The sequence below is a fragment of the Tenrec ecaudatus genome, chromosome 1 (genome assembly GCF_050624435.1).
Source record: "Tenrec ecaudatus isolate mTenEca1 chromosome 1, mTenEca1.hap1, whole genome shotgun sequence".
NCBI lineage: Eukaryota > Metazoa > Chordata > Mammalia > Afrosoricida > Tenrecidae > Tenrec > Tenrec ecaudatus.
Window position 1 is genome coordinate 192,993,876 of NC_134530.1, and position 17,728 is coordinate 193,011,603.

The 17,728-nt window shown below is 40.6% G+C and overlaps 1 protein-coding gene and 1 pseudogene across 1 annotated transcript in view; one reads left to right on the plus strand and one right to left on the minus strand.

Moving 5' to 3' along the window:
* Window positions 1-17,728, plus strand: part of AXDND1 (axonemal dynein light chain domain containing 1) — a 150,171-nt gene that overhangs the window by 34,717 nt on the left and 97,726 nt on the right. Inside the window, exon 11 of the mRNA XM_075541353.1 lies at window positions 4,379-4,483. Coding sequence (XP_075397468.1) covers window positions 4,379-4,483 — 105 coding nt within the window. The remainder of the gene's footprint in view (window positions 1-4,378; window positions 4,484-17,728) is intronic.
* Window positions 12,477-13,826, minus strand: LOC142422633 (transcription factor E2F5 pseudogene; annotated as a pseudogene).

Consider the following 17,728-nt stretch of genomic DNA (forward strand, 5'->3'; position numbering starts at 1 on the left):
CCCTGTCCCCCACAAGCTTCATAATACCTGTCCCTGCCCCTCCCTCTTCAGTGGTGGATACTCCTGGGGAGCAAGCAAGTGCTCCAGTTCCATTTGGGTAGGTGTGGTGACTAGCATTTGACCCCTGCACTGTGGTACTTTCTCTCTTTTTTTAAACATCATTTTTCCCCCTACTTCACAGTTCTTCACTCTTATCCCCTAATATTTTTTGCTTCTTTCTGTTTCTTTATGTTCCTTTACCTTATTATTATCTTTTATCTCGGGGGTTAGTACCTGCCCCCCAACCCAAAGTGAGACATACCTGTCCCTGCCCTGTACAGATAGCTGTGTGCACTCTGCTGGAGTGAACATCTTGTTCCCACTACAGCTGGGTTTGGCAGATTACAGTTGAACTCCTTCCTCCTCCTTTATTCCATTCTTCTTAGTTCATCTCTCATCCCCTGACCATTATTTTTTTCCCATTCTTTTTCTTTCCTCTTGCCTGTTTTTTTTTTTTTTAATCTGTCTGAGCAGGTATTCTGCCCCCCTCTCCTTGGTGTTCAGTGGTACCTTCTCTTCTCCATTCAGCAGTGAGCACTGCCACCGAGCGAGGCCCACGTCTGTGTCAGCCTCATTTGGCGGCGAGTATCTGTGTCAGTGCTGTGCCACATCGTGTTATTCTTTTCCACTCTCTGTCTGTTTAGTTAACCCTTGCATCACCTCCCCCACTTTGCTTTCTTCCTCTTCATTTTTTTTTAATCTCCCCGTAGTATGCAGGCACCAATGATCCTACCCAGACTTACCCACCACACCTGCTGCCCGCACATTCCAGCCCCACTGGATTGATGATCTCACAGCCTGCCTGCAGCTGCTCTGTAGCATCAGAGACCAAAGACCTGTGCCCACACTCCCACTGCTATTAGGTGGAGACAGCTGATGTGCACTCAGTTGTTGCTAAACTAATGACCAGACTAACACTCCAACCTGCAAATATTAAAAAACAAAAAGAGAACAAGTCAGAGAGAAGCAAACCAATATACAACCAATAAATTAATATAATAACATTAGAGTATCTTGTCAACAACCAAAAAAAAAAAAAAACCAAAATCTACCATCAAATCAATTCTGACTCATAGCAACTTGTCTTTAGTATGATTTGAACTTGTCTGTGGCCAAATTATAGGGTCACTATCAATTGACAATAACCCGATGAGTTCAAATCATGCTTAAAAACAAGGCAGAACAAAACTGGACAAGATGACTCAAACACGTGATCCAGATTAAGGGCTGGAACATCTTTCAGAGAAAGAAAAGAGCATTTGGAACTCTGATAAGGGATTAAAAAGGGTTATATTTAGGTTCCTTCAACAGATTGGGAGAAAGTTTAAAGCAACCACAGACAAAAATAAAGGAAAACAAAGATAAAAACTAGAAGAAATAAAGTAAAGCAAAATAAGATCAATTTGCAAAATACATGGAAAATTAGCAACCATACAATCAGTGAATAGAAATCCAGAATATTAATATGGTAATTGATTCAATGGAAAACTGAATTAGAATGGTTGAAAACAAATCTTAATCATAGCACATTAGAGGAAAACACAGAACAATGATAACAACAAAAACCAAAAGACCATCTAAGAATTTTTAAGAGAAATAACTTACATTTGGTTGGAATTCCAGATCAGGAAGAGACAAAACCAAAACACCAGAGAAGCTTGTTAAAGATTTGTTGTAAGAAAATTTCCTCAATACCAAGAAAGACAAGAAGATCTGAATCAAGAAGTTCGGCGAACTCCAGAGAGGCTAGACCTCAACAGAGAACTACCCAGACATATCATGATCAAACTTTCTGAAACTAAAGATAAAGAAAGAATCCAGAAAGCATCTGAGGAGAAACAATTTCCTACAAAGCCTTAGAGTTTGCTAGGGAAGGTCGTGGGGGTGGTGGCTGAGGGGAGCAAAGAAAGGGATGAGCCATTGGGAAACCCTCTGGACTCTCAGTGGGGCAGAGTCCTTGCTGGGGCACAGAGCCCAGCACCCTGCTTCTGGCTGGCTGTACACTGCAGAAACCAAATTTAAAACAATACCAAAGTGAACTCAGTATAGAAAAAACATATTGAACAAAGAAACCACATATACGTAAAATACAACAAAATGACAGCAGGAAATTCATGTTTGGCAATAATTTTACTAACTGTAAACATTAAGCTCATCAGTCAAGTGACAGAGTAATCAACACATTAGATGCATTCAGAATTCTCCACTTACCAACAACACAATACAGATGCTTCTCCAGTGTACATGGAGCATTTTCCAGAGCAGACCACATGGTATGCCACAGAATGAGTCTCACGGGAGGAAGTGGGAAGCGTGCTGTTGCACTAGCCATCTCACAGAACAACATGATCCGGATTCTACCTTGCAAGTCTAGATAGAGCAGAGGTTGTACACTGGTGCATATAGGAGCTGGAGGCACAGGGAATCCCGGGTGGATGATACCTTCAGGACCAGGGGTGTGAGGGGCGATACTGGGAGAGTAGAGGGTGAGTGGGTTGGAAAGGGGGAACTGATTACAAGGATCTATATGTAACCTCCTCCCTGGGGGACGGACAACAGAGAAGAGGGGGAAGGGAGATGCCGGATAGGGTAAGATATGTCAAAATAATAATCTATAAATTATCAAGGGCTCATGAGAGAGTGGGGAGCGGGGAGGGAGGGGGAAAAAAGAGGACCTGATGCAAAGGGCTTAAGTGGAGAGCAAATGCTTTGAAAATGATTAGGGCAAAGAATGTATTGATGTGCTTTATACAATTGATATATGTATATGTATGGATTGTGGTAAGAGTTGTATGAGCCCCTAATAAAATGTTTAAAAAAACAAACAAAAAATAACATGGGTTTGAATTCTTTAAGCCAATCTTCTTTCTAAACTTTCATACAAAATCACAATAAAATAAATAGAAAGCATTATTAGGGACACAAACCACAGAGCAAAATCAGTATGTAGCAAACAAGTTTAGTAACCATCTAAGTTGACATGGCAAGAGATTCGTGGCAAGAATGCAGAGGGCAGGATAATCGCGTCAGAAGGTGAGTCACAACGACCCAGAAACCACTGGCTCGTCATCTGCCTTCACTCCATCCCAGAGGATCTCCTTTCTGTCTTTTCAAGAACAAGATTCTACCAAACTTACTATGACTGCAACCAGAATGTGCACGAGAGGTTTTGTTTTTTTTTTAATTTTAACAATTTATTGGGGCTCATACAATTCTTTTCACAGTTCATATATATACATACATCAATTGTATAAAGCACATCTGTACAGTCTTTGCCCTAATCATTTTTTTCTCTTTTCTTCTTTTACATTTTATTAGGGACTCATACAACTCTTACCACAATCCATACATATACATACATCAATTGTATAAAGCACATCCATACATTCCCTGCCCCAATCATTCTCAAGGCATTTGCTCTCCACTTAAGCCCCTTGCATCAGGTCCTCTTTTTTTTCCCCTCCTCCCTCCCCATTCCCCCCTCCCTCATATGCCCTTGGTAATTTATACATCGTTGTTTTGTCATATCTTGCCCTATCCGGAGTCTCCCTTCCCCCCTTCTCTGCTGTCCCTCTCCCAAGGAAGAGGTCACATGTGGATCCTTGTAATCAGTTCCCCCTTTCCAACCCACTCACCCTCCACTCTCCCAGCATCGTCCCTCACACCCTTGGTCCTGAAGGTATCATCCACCCTGGATTCCCTGTACCTCCAACCCTCATATGCACCAGTGTACAGCCTCTGTCCTATCCAGCCCTGCAAGGTAGAATTTGGATCATGGTAGTTGGGGGGAGGAAGCATCCAGGATCCGGGGGAAAGCTGTGTTCTTCATCGATACTACCTCACACCCTAATTAACCCATCTCCTCTCCTAAACCCCTCTATGAGGGGATCTCCATTGGTTGACACTTGGGCCTTGGGTCTCCACTCTGCACTTCCCCCTTCATTTAATATGATATATATATACATATATATACATACATATATACATATACACATATATACACATACATACACACACATATCTTTTCTTTTTTTTTGCATGATGCCTTATACCTGGTCCCTTGGGCACCTCGTGATCGCACTGGCCGGTGTGCTTCTTCCATGTGGGCTTATTTGCTTCTGAGCTAGATGGCCGCTTGTTCACCTTCAAGCCTTTAAGACCCCAGACACTATCTCTTTTGATAGCCGGGCACCATGAGGTTTTTTTAATTGAGTTCATAAATTGGAAACATGGAGAAGTACATATGATAACTGAAAAGATACCTGACTGTAAACTTGACTTCCTGGGTTCTTATACTATGTAAGTTCAAAGTATGAGAATAGACTGTATCTCATTTCAGGGAGCTGTGTCTGGTTCGGGAACATGATATAAAATTAACAAAAGAAGCAGACAAGGCCCATAAAGATTTGGCACAGGCGCTTTTAGATGCTGAAAAGAATGCCAAGTAAGTTATTTTAAATTCATGTAGCTTTTATATATACATATGGGAGAAAGAGGAGGTTTGTGGGAATTCTGTATAGCATGTATTATAACTCCACATGAACTTCTGCTAAAACTATCCCAATATACTTCAATTTATGAGGTCATTAATATGATCACACTTTTCTTTTTACCAAAGTACAAGTTCCTCCTTAAGATAGAGATAAATAAGAGCTACTCTATACTGGAATTCTCTGATGGCACTGTCATGTGAGCGTTTGACTGCTAAGTGCAAAGTTGGTAGTTCAAGCCCACCAGCTACTCCATGCAAAAAAGATGAGCCTATCTGTTAGCATAAGGATTTCCAACATCGAAACTGCTATCTCAGGTCACCACGAGTTGGAATTGGCTTAATAGCAGTGGTTTTATTTGGGGAAGGAGGGCGAGAGTTGAAGCTTAATGTATAGCATGATTTATATTATTAATATAGCCACCTTGTCTAATATAATTTGTAACCTTGAAGCCAATTTCAATAACTAAAGGTATTATGGATGTTCTAAAGTAGCCAGTACGTGAAATGGCCCATATGACACTAACTTAAAGTTTCCTTTACCTGAATTGAATTGCCGTCTCATTCTTGTCAGAAAGAAAATAAAATACGATCTTTCTCTTGGAATCAGATAATTAGTTTTAGCATTATTCACTTTTTTGAATGATGTTTGCAACTGTCACTTTTATGATTTCTGGATCAAAGTACAGAGATCCAGTCTGCCTAGCACAGAGCTAACTGCTGCACGATGCTGGGGAAGTCACTAACCCTTCCTGGTCCCTTCTTTTTATGTGTCTGGGATTATCATGGCACCTGTCTTCCAGGACTGTGGTGAGGATTAAGGTCATTTATGTAAAGAACTTAGGATAGTGTTTAGCACTTCGACAGTGCCTGTCAGAATGAGATATAGCAAAAAGGGCATGGGAGCCATATCTGACGTCCTATGGCTACACAAAGGTCACCACAAACCAGGATCAGAAAATATGAAGGATGTAATCATTGGTCCACAACACCACCTCTCCTCAGCCAGCAGCCACACCTCTCTCCAGCCCCCAGTCTCTCAGCTACTCTTGTGGGCCAAGAGGCTACCTGCCACCCCACCTCACAGTCGCAGGTCTCAGGGTCCAACCCCTCTGCTCTCTTTCCTTTGCTCTTTCCCAGAGCAGCTGGAGGTTCAAAGCACCTACCTTCCAGTTATCAGCCAAGAGCTTAACCGCTATGCGAGCAGGGCTCTTTGTTGTACTATACATCTTGTAAATACCTTGTGTGAGCATTTCCCACGGACGGTTACTTAGACGCAAAACCACTAGGTCATACAATATGCATAGCTTCATTCTTACTACGCTAAATAAACCACTGCCATCAAGTTGATTCTGACTCAGTGACCTTAGGGTAGTGAAGAACTGCCCCTTCGGTTTCTGAGGCTGTAAATCTTTTTATGGGAGCAGACAGCCTCATCTTTCTCTTCTGAGAAGCGACTACAAAGTTCAAACTGCTGACCTTGCAGTGAACAACCATAACAATACTACAGCTTTTAAAAATTTTACTAGATGTTGCTAAAATGCTCCACAAAGTAGTTGTACTAGTTTATTCTCACATTAGGGTATGAGAGTTCCCATTTCCCCATCTGATGGTTATAGGGAATTATACGTTTTCACTTGTATTTTTCTAATTAGTGATATTGGTGAGTCCAATTCCTTCATAGATTTTAGTGAATTTATAGTCTTAACTTTTTATTCTATTTTAATGATTTACAAACTTCATATGTAAAAGACAGGGAATGACATACAGTTTCTGATGCAACTAATCAACTCAGCCTTTGTAGCTTGTGCCATTGTAGTACAAAAGTAGCCAAGAACAATATGCTACCAGATGAGCTTCTTGCAAGCCTAGATCAATTTGAGCATTAGGCTCTTTTGATAAGGAAGATGCTGAATCTCCCAACAAAATGGATTGACACAGTGGCTGCATCTATGCCTCAAACGTGAGACCGATTGTGACGACGCCATAGGTGGGGCAGCGTTTTGCTCCCTTGTACAGAGGGCCAGGAGTAGTTGGCACCCCCTTGATGGCACCTAACAGCAGCATGTTGAATCGCTAGATCACTTTGAATACTCGTGGCATCTGAAGAATATTAAACCTTCTAGTCTATTATCATTGAATGTCTTCCCAGTTATTTAGATCTTCTTTAATTTCTCTCAGCAATGTTTTACAGTGCTCACTGTACAAATCGGTCACCTCTCTGGTTAAAGTTATTCACAGGTGTTTTATTCTTTTAGATGCCAATGTAAATGGAATTGTTTTAACTTCCTTTTCAGATTGTTCACTGCTGATATATGAAAACTTGAGTGAATTTTGCCTGTTGACCTCATGTTGCTACTTTGCTGATTTCATCTATTAGCTCAATTAACTTTCTTTTGAATTTGGGGGTATATCACTGTCTTACCATATGACCACTTTAACATTTGTCTTGCCTAATTGTTTTAGTTCTAACTGGAAGTCCCAGTACATTATTAAATACACAAACCAAACTCCCTGCTGTGAAGTTGCTCTCCATTTATAGCAACCCTATAGGACAAGGTAAAACTACCCCTGTGGGCTTCAGAAACTGCAACTTTTCATAGGAGTAGAAAGCCTCTTCTTTTCTTAATGAGCAGCCAGTGGTTTTGAACTGTTAATCTGTGCTTAGCAGCTCAACAGATAACCCACTGGTGGTATAATTTTGTTGCTCTTTGAGCTACTAACTTCAAGGTCAGAGTTCAACATCACCAGCAGCTTGGTGAGAGAAAGATAAGGCTTTCTACTCCTATAACCATTTACAGTCTTAGAAACCCAAAGAGGCAGTTCTACTTTGTCCTATAGGGTTGCCATGAGTTGAAATTAACTCAAGGGCAGTGAGGCATGATTTAGCAGCAGTACTGAAATCAAGCTTCCAAGTCTTGTTCTTGATTTCAAAAGAAAAGCTTTCCATCTTCCTCAGTTGGGTATGATGTTACCTGTGTGTTTTTCATAAATGCCATTTTTTTTGTATTGGAATTCTCCTCCGACACCTGATATCAAGTTGTGAGCCAGCACCATCTGTTGAGTGTGCTTAACCATGTAGAGATGTTGGATCTTGTTATGTTTCTTTTCTGCATTAAGGGAGCTGATCATGTGGTTTTTTTCTTTTGTTTTAATAATGTGTTATATGACATCAATTGATTTGCTCGTGGGAAACCACCGAGTATTCTTCGAATAAATCTTACTTAGTCACAGTGTACATACCTCTTTTAATTTGCTGTTGGATTTGGTTCATTAGTACAGTTGACTTTTGAACAAGACTACATGGACGTTTGAACTACATGGACTCACACATAATCTTTTTCCTGTTGCTATTATGGTGAGCTCAGGTGTGTTCCAAGTAGATTAGTCCCTCAAAACCCATGTGTTGTTGATTGTCTCCATGTGAGTGATGGGAGAGAGAACCTGCTCACTTAGGTATGATTAGCATCACACAGTGTTTTAAATAAATAATGGAGGTATTGGAATTCATCGCAATAGCAGCAGGGAAAGTTTTCATGTAAGTGGGCCTATGCAATTCAAACCATGTCTTTCAAGGGTCAACTGTAAATTATATGTGGATTGTCTACCCTGTGGAGGTCAGCATCCCTAAACCCCATTGTATTAGTCTGAGCACCTTAGAGAAACAAATCCACAGAAACTTGTGTATAAGAGAGAGCTTTATATAAGGGTTGAGTGTACATCAAGAAAACATCCCAACCCAGTGCTGCCCAAGCCCACAAGTCCAACATTAACCCATTAACCCATATGTCCAACACCAATCCACAAAGTCCTCTATCTCACAAGACACACACTATGATGCCAACTGCAGGAGGAAAGTTGAATCAGAGAATGTGTAAGCATCTCAGCACTGGCAGGGGTCTCCACATGGGTGCTTCAGCACCCAGGGCTGCATTGGGGTAGGTCCATGTGGCTTCTTCTTGGGGATGTCTTGCAGGAAGTGAGCCTTGCCAGCTGAAGCAGGGAGCTGGCTAAGGCAGCTGCACCCTGGTCCGACTATCACAAAGCAAATCTGAGAACTAGAAAGGTGAGATCACCAAGCCATTTATCTTATCTCTCCACCCTTCAATTTACCCACATGTGTTTATCAGCCATGTTGGCACAATAAACTAACTACCTCACCCATATTATTCAAATATGAACAATTTTTTTGTTTAAGATAGTTTACAACTATTTTCTTTCTTTTTCCTCCTTCTAGCCCTTGTTTGGTGTAGAGTTTAATCAAATTTTAAGTTGTGTTTTCTTAAAATCATTTTGCAGATATAATAATCCATAATTTAATTAGATCTGGCATAATTGTACACCTGTTACCACCATCAGTTCCTAACATTTTCTTTCTTCTTGAACTCTTTGATATCAGCTCCTCTTTATCCCTACCCTCCAGGAACCCTTATATTATATATTATTAGTGTTATTGTATCTTACACTATCCAATGTGTTTATTCACTACAATTCTGTTATTTGTTCCCCTCGAATCATCATTGCTATGAGCTACCCCCACCCCTTACCGTATCCTCAGGGAATTCATTACTCCTGTTACTATTTCTAAAGGGTTTATCTATCTTGGGTTTCATGCATTGAATTATCTTAATTATGCAAATGAACATATGCAGGTCTAACAAGATTAATGAGGCAAAACTAAGACCATAATATTAAAGAGGAGGAAATATTAAAGAACTAGAGGAAAGTTATGTGTTTCATCAGTGCTATATTGTACACTGGATATATCATCCCTTGTGTGTGACCCTTCTGTGAGGGACTGTCCAATTATATTACAGATGGATTTTGGGGTCTCCACTTTGTTTATGCTCCTTCACGTCAATTTGATTACTTGTTTCTGAATTTCTGATACCTATTCCCATCGACACCTCATGATCAACAGGCTGGTGGGCTTTGTTTCTTCCCTGCTAGGCGGCTGCTTGTTTAACTTAAAGCCTTTAAGACCCCAGATGTTCTACCTTTAATAGCCAGAAACCATCAGCTTTCTTCACCACATTTGCTTATGCACCCTTTATGTCTTCAGTGATTGTGTCAGGAAGGTGAGTATCATACATTGCCACATTATTAAAATAAACTGCATTGAGGTAAGATTTAAATAGAGGCCCAAATCCATCTGCTTCCTTATTGTATTTCTGTTTTTATATGTTTACATATATACATATTTATACTTATACATACGTATATAATTTTTACTTTCTTGTTTTTCCCTCTTTTTCTCTCCTTTTGCCCTCCTGTCATGTTTACCAATCACTCACCTTTCAGTAATTCCTCTTGTATACATTTCAGTTCTTCAAACATAACCAGGAAAGTTACACCTTCCGCACCATCAATTTGAGATCCCTTGCTACTCCCCTGTAACTGTCATTATTGGCTCACCACTCCCCTCCCCCCACTTCTTCCTCTCCCCTGCCCCTCAGAACCATTAATCATGCTGCTGTCTCCTTGGGATTTCTTATTCTGCCTATTTTCTATAGATAGATAGCAAAAGAAAAAGAAAAAAAAGACAGAGAGAGAACATACAAATAGTTTCAAGTCTAACTGTTGTCCTGGCCTAGAATTGATGAGTATCTCTGTTAAACAGTGAACAAATCCTGCTATAATCCATTAGTCCAATCCTTTTTCATCCCAACAGGGATCCATATCCCAGGACCTACTTACCTGACAGCACTTATACCCTTTTAGTCCTCAGCATTCATGACCGAGAGGTGCGCCTTCTACACAACCACATTGTTCTTCCTGTAGTCAAAGATGAAGCAGTCTAGTGCTCCACCACCCACCCTGTTACACCTTTAGACTTTCCGTGTGGCTCCCTTGTGAATCTCCCCCAACTAGTTCAGATGAGGTGCCAAGTACTGCCCCCTGAGTCAAAAGTCTACAATCAGGATTTCTCAGGGACTTTGTGGCTTTGCTCCCAATGCTGGTCTGTTGTACTCCCCTCTTGGTTTGCCCCTATGTGGGCAGGTCAGACTGACTGCACTCCCTGAGCTGTTTCTTCAGTGCTGTCCTTTGTAGCACTGTCATCTGTGGAGATGTTATGTCTTGACCTGCAGTCCTCTCTGTGAATCAGCTGCTCTGAGCAGGAACATAGACCTCTAGGATTAGTGCAGGGGAATGAGGTCTACTCTCTTCCTTTCCTGTGGAGATATAAACAATACCCTCCCTGGGGTGGATTAGTGCTCTGTTTCCCATTATTATCTGTTTTCTTCCCCCACCCCACTGTGGGCTGTAAAGGCATTTGAGGGGTGGTGGTAGTGGAGATGTCTTTCAGCACAGGTGTTATCTGCATATTTTTTCTTTCTTTCTTTCTCTCCTCTCTTCCTTTTTCTTTTTCCTTCATTGGGTTTGGCCTGGCTTCTGCCAGAGTATCTGGTCCTCAGCTTGGGAACTGAGTTTGCAATTCCTCTCATACAGGATATTGGTCTGTAGTTTTTCTTTTCTCGTCATGTTCTTTGTCTGACTTTAGTATTTTGATAACATTGGCCACATAGAATTCTTCAGGAAATATTACCTCCTCTTCTCATTTTTGTAGGCGGTGGTGGGGGGATAATTTGGGCGTAATTTATGTCACTTCTCATTTTGTAGCATTCCACAGTGAGTTCATCTTTTGTTATATGAATTATGCCGCATATATATCTGTTTGTTTCCAGGTCAGTAAAAATAAAGAGAGTGCTAGGTCATATGATATTTCTAACCTCAATTTTAAAAAAATTGACTTTAAAAAATGAATATATATATATATCATATCATTCCCTAGTTCAATCACATCAAGCATAATTGTATAATTGCTAGAACAACCAGTTTCCAGACATTCTTTTTTCCTCCAATGTTTATTTTATTATTATTATTTTAATTCATTTTATTGGGAGCGCTTACAACTCTTATCACAATCCATATATACATACATTGTGTCAAGCACATTTGTTGCCATTATCGGTTTTTAAAATTTTCTTTCTACTTGAGCCCTTGGCATCAGCTCATTCCCTTCTCCCTCACCCTCATCCCTCATGAATGCTTGATAATTTATAAATTATTATTTTTCTCATGTCTTACACTGACTGCTGTCTCTCTTCACTCACTTTTCTGTTGTTTGTCCCCCTGGGAGGGTATTATATGTTGATCATTGTGATCACTTTACCCTCCTGGTATCGCTCTTCTCATTATTGGTCCTGAGGCCTTTATCTGTCCTGGGTTTCCTGTGTTGTGAGCTCTTATATGTACTAGTGAACATGCTCTGGTCTAGCTGGATGTGTAAGATAGAATTGAGGTCATGATAGTGCGAACTGGTTGGGAAGCATTAAAGAACTAGAGGAAAGTTGTATGTTTCATTGGTGCTATAGTACACTCTAAATGGCTTATCTCTTCCTTGTGATCCCTCTGAGGGGATGTCCAATTGTCTACAGATGGGCTTTGGGTCTCCACTCCGCCCTTCCCCTCATTCACATTGATGTGATTTTTTTTCTGGGTCTTTGATGCCTGATACCTGATCCTATTGACACCTCGTGATCACACAGGCTGGTGTGCTTTTTTTTTTTTTTAATGTTTTATACAACTTTATTTTTTTAATCTTGTTAATGTACAGGCATTGGCACATTTTTTAAAAGACTACTTAACAGAGCTTTCCTATAACCGAGGAAAGTGGAATGTCAGAAGTTAACAAAATGTGAAAAACTTAAAGTGCTAAAACAGAAGGCACTTCACAAAATCTGTGCACTGAAACAGTGACATGTCTGAGCTGAGATCCTTCCCTTCCTCAGCGCCAGTGAAGGTCGGGGAGGGTGGAAGGGTACAAAGAAATGCAGTTTGTGGCAGTAAAGAGTTAAGACACACAGGTGGCAAGCCCTTGACAAACACTTTTGTTTTTCCGTGACCTGACGTCTCCTTTTAACTTCCCTCTCTCTCTTAAGAGGAAAAGAGATGGATTTAGAAGAAGGGGGGAAAAAAAGTTGAAATCCCAGAAACGATCCAGGGGTTCATTGGGGTGGCTTTAGTTGATCACTTTCCCCCGGAAGCAAACGGCCCTTTGGCCTCATGGGCTGAGTTTTGTGAAGCAACAAAGAAAGTATTAGGGAAGAACAATTCAGAATCAGTGAAGAGAACAGGTGTTACATTCATTATTTTAAATATTTATGAGAAGCCTAACATGTTACACAGTTAGAGGTAAATAACAGTCCCAAGTTTCCGTGGAATCTAATAATTTAGTATCTGCACATCAAACAGATCACAGACACCTTCATTATCATCTAAATTAAAGTTGTAGTCATCAGCTGGGGTGGGGGAGAGCCGGAGGAGGGGGAACACATCAGAAGACATTAATTCATCAATGATATCTCCACTAATAGATCCTGCGGAAGTTAAGTCTGTGGCTGGCATCTGCTGAAGACCAGGGCTTCCTTCTGAGACTGACAGCTCAGGCAGTTCCTGAGCTGTGATGTCCAGTTTCTGTGGAGTCACGGGAGTTGAGGGCTGAGAAGAAGGTTGTGTGAGGTTATCCGGTGGAGGAACAGGAAAAACCACAGGCTTGGAGGAACTGGACTCTTTGTTGATAAGCAGCACGTGGATAGGTCCCGAAAGGCTCTTTAGATTGATCTGGTATTTCTTCTGTCCGTTCTGGCCCATTTCTGGAATAGGTACCTCTAGCTGAGTCCCAGAAGGTGCTTGAATGGCCAACAACGTATCACCATTAAAGCAATTACAGATGTCTTCATGAGTTACATAGGAAAATCTGTTATTCACGGAGTCGTCCATCACGTTTTTGATGCTTTGCTGTAGCCACAACTTCTGCTGATCAAGTTCCCTTTCCTTCAGTTCTAGATCTTCAATTTCAGCTTTAAGATATCTTAATCTATCTATGACTTCTTTCGTATTACAGCCAGCACCTACACCCTTCCATTGGATGCTGTTTTTTGACTTCTTTTCAATCAGGTCAATTCCTTCCAAGACATTGGTGATGTCATAAATTCTTCTTTTTTGCCTCACAGCCAAAGTGTCTGCAGCCGCTTTGAGATCCAGGACGCCGTCCTTGGCCTCCTGCAGCAGCGACACGAACTTGGTGGTGAGCAGCCCCAGGCTCTTCTCGTGCCGGCTGCTGCCGCCGCCGCCGCCGGGCTGCAAGGGCGGCGGCGACGGCGGGCTCTGCCCCTGCGCCGGCGGCGCCTGCTGGCCCGAGCTCGCCGGCTCCGCGGCCGCCATCGCGACGGCGCGCCGCAGCAGGCCCGGCCCGCTCAGCGTCCCGCCCGCCGCCACCCGCCGCGTGGGCTCCCGCAGAGCCAGGTGCGCGGCGCCCAGGGACTCCGGGCCGCGGGGCGCGCCGGGCCTGCACGCCCTCCCCGCAGGCTGGTGTGCTTTTTCCATGTAGGCTTTGTTGCTTCTCAGCTAGATCGCCACTTGTTTATCTTCAAGCCTTAAGACCCCCAGATGCTATATCTTTTGACACTGTATCTTTGGGGCACCATCAGCTTTCTTCACCACATTTGCTTATGCACCTATTTTCAGACACTCTTTTTCTACATGGACTCCTTGACATTGTCTCCCTTTCACCCCCACTCCACCTCTGAACCTCCCTCTCCCCTAAACCCTTGTTCTACTTGCTGTCTCTACAGTTTCACCAATCCTGGGTTTCATAGTCTCAAATTTTGAGGAAGTAGTTGTACCATTTTACAGTCCCATTGGCCGTGTATGAGGGTTCCAGTCTCTCCACATCTTTACCAGCGTTTGTTGTTTTCAGGTTTTTCTTTTGTTTTGTGTTGCTATAACGCTGGGGTGAGGCAATATTTTCTTATTTTCATTTGCAGCTCTCGACTGGCTAATTATTGCCAGCATTCCTGCATATGTTTGTCGGCTGCCTGAATGACTTCTTTGGTGAAGTGTCTGTTCATGTTCTTTGCCCAATTTTTAATTAGGATGTTTGTCTTTTTCTTGTCTAGGTGTTGAAGTTTTCTATGCATTCTAGAGATTAGTCCCGTGTCTGACACATAATTTCCAACACAACCTCCCCCGTTATTTGGTTCTCTTCTGACTCTTCTGGTGAAATATGTTGATGCACACAAGTGTTCATTGTTAGGAAGTCCTAATTTACCTTCTGCTCTTTTTGTGTTTCTGCCATGTATTAGGGCCTCTAAATTTGACCCTGTTATTCATTGATGATTTTTATAGTTCTAGGTTTTACATTTATGTCTTTTATCCATTTTTAGTTCAGTTTTGTATATGGTGTGGTATGGCCTGTTTTATTCTTCTGCAAATAGTTTTCCAGTTTAGCCAGCATTATTTGTTAAGGAAATTATATCGTCCCCATTTGTTGTATTTTGGGACTTTGTCAAAGCTGAGCTATATGGTTATTTTCACTTATTTCATTTATGTGATGGATCACATTGATGATTATTCTAATGCAGAATCATCTTTGTATATTTGGTCTGAATCCCACTTGGTCATCTATATAGACTAGGATTTTGTTGATAATTTTTGCAGCTTTGTTCATGAGGGATAATTGGCCTATAATGTACTTTTTTAGTGATGTCTTTGCCTGGTTTTGGTATCAGGATTATGCTTACTTCATAAAGTGAATTCAGGGGTATCCCATCATTTTATATCCCCTTACTTGTGTATCTGAAGAGCTTTAGTGGAATGGTGGGGTCAGCTCTTTTCAAATGGTATGGTAGAATTTACCAGCGGCTCTCTGTGCTCCTAGACTTGTTGTCGCTGGGGTTTTTAATGACCCGATCAACTTCTTTTGTTATGAATCTGTTCAGGTTTTCTCTATCAGTCAGTGTCAGTTTAGGTAGGGAATGTGTTTCTTTATATTTGTCTTTCTAGCTTTTCAAATTTGTTGGAGTATAGTTCTTCATAGTATTCTGTTATACATTTTATTTCAGTTCATTCTGTTCTGATGCCACCATTTGAGTTTGTTTTTTAACCATTTGAGTCTTTAATTCATGTTATTTGCATGTTCTCCTTTTCCTTTTTTGTGATTGGTGTAAATATATGTATAAATGTATATATTTTCATTTTCATTACAGATTAGACAGGGATTTACATTTTTACTATAACATTCAATAGTTCATTTATTAAATTTGCCAGTAGGTTATTGTTTTGTTAATTCTTTCAAAGAACTCTCTTTATCCACTTGATAATTTTTATTGTTTCTGGTGATTATAAGTTTATTTTGATGCTCTTATTGTAATTGTTGGAGATGCTGGGTTAGGGTGTTTATTATGGTTCCTCTTTTTTTGATATGTGTGCTGGTGGTAGTTACACAATTTCATGTCAACTCATTAAAAGAATGAAGGGATGGAGTTTAGCATGTCAGTCAGGTCATACCCTGATGATGCCTTTTTGTGGACATGGCCTAATCATGAGCATTCTGGGAACTTCCTCTCTCTCTCTCTGCTTCACCTTCCTATTGATAACCATTTGGGTCCATGCTGATGGCAGCCAGCGCCTTGGAGATGCTTCTATCATCACTGGATCCACAAGACTTCACCCACGGACCTGTGATCTTCCTGCATGCGGCTACTTTGCATGTGCTGCATGAGCCTAAACAGGAATTTATGGACTAGTATCAGACATATGGGCTAATGTCAGACTTATGGGCTTGATCTGAACTGGCTAGGCTGTTTTCTCAATATACAATTGCTCTTTGATATAAAGCTCTTTCTTACACATTTTTTATGAATGGCTCTGAATTTGTTTCTCTAGTCAACCCAGTCTAACACAGTGATTGATTGCATTGTTAGTGCTTCTGTCTTTTTTGAGTGTCTTTCTAGTTGTTCTATTATTTTTCAAAAGTGTTATATTAAAGTCTCCTGCTATTATTATCGAGTTGTTGATATCTTCTATTCTGAAGAATTTGATTACCGTATATACTAGAGACTAAGCTGACCAGAATATCAGCCAACGCACCTAATTTTACCACAAAACTGCATTAAAAATGTGCTGGAAAACTTGGCTTATACACAAGTATATATGGTAATATATTTTGAGGCTCTTCCATTGTGTGCATATATATTTATTATGTTTCTGTCCTCTTGTTCAATTGGGCCTTTAAATATTACATAATGCCCTTCTTTGACCCTATCCTGGGTTTTCCCTTAAGATCAAAACTGGATTATGTTAGAGGATATTGTTTTAAATTACTTAGAAATATTAAAATTTGATAAAACAATAAACCCATTAAAAAATCATTTTATTAGGGGCTCATACAACTCTTATCACAATCCACACATACATCCATTGTGTCAAGTACATTTGTACATTTGTTGCCATCATCATTCTCAAAGCATTTGCTTCCTACTTGAGCCCTTGGTATCAGCTCCTCAATTTTTCCCCTCCTTCCCCACCCCACCTCATGAACACTTGATAATTTATAAATTATTGTTATTTTGTCATATTTTCTACTGTCTGATGTCTCTCTCCACCCACTCTTCTGTTGTCCGTCCTCCAGGGAGTAAGTTATATGTAGATCCTTGTAATTGGCTGCCCCTTTCTACCCCATCTTCCCTCTACCCTCCCAGTATCACCACTCTCAGCACTGGTCCTGAAGGGATCACCTGTTCTGGATTCCCTGTAATAAACTCATTTTTAAAGATATTTCCATATTACTTCTTGATTAGTATCCTCACTTGCAATGTTCTTCGCTTTTATCTGAATGTCATTGGTTGTGTGATATACTTTTACCCATCTTGTCACTGTAGGAGGAGGATCCCATTCTTTTAGAGGTAGGCCAATTAGATGACAGTCATTGTGTCTGATCTATTAGGAACACTTAGGCAGTTTCTTTTCTCTGAGCATCTTCTGTTCATCTTTGAAAAGCCTCTGTCCACTTCTGTTGCACTTACAGCAATTGTTCTGACAATATTTTTAGCATTTTGAATGCTTTCAGAAATTACATAACTTACTCATACTCGTGAGAATTTGGGATATCACAAAGCTGAAATGCATGACATTGTGTCGCCCTCTGGTCATTTGGCACTTTTTCTTTTCACATTATTTGTTTATTGAACTAACACACACAAGGGAATAAAAATGTAATATTTCATCAAAAGTATAACAAGTTTTATGAAATGAATAAATATATATTACAATCATAGTTCTACTTTTTAATACCTATGTACAGAATAAACATTATTGTGGGTGATTAGAAATCGCTATTGCACAGATGAATGTTAA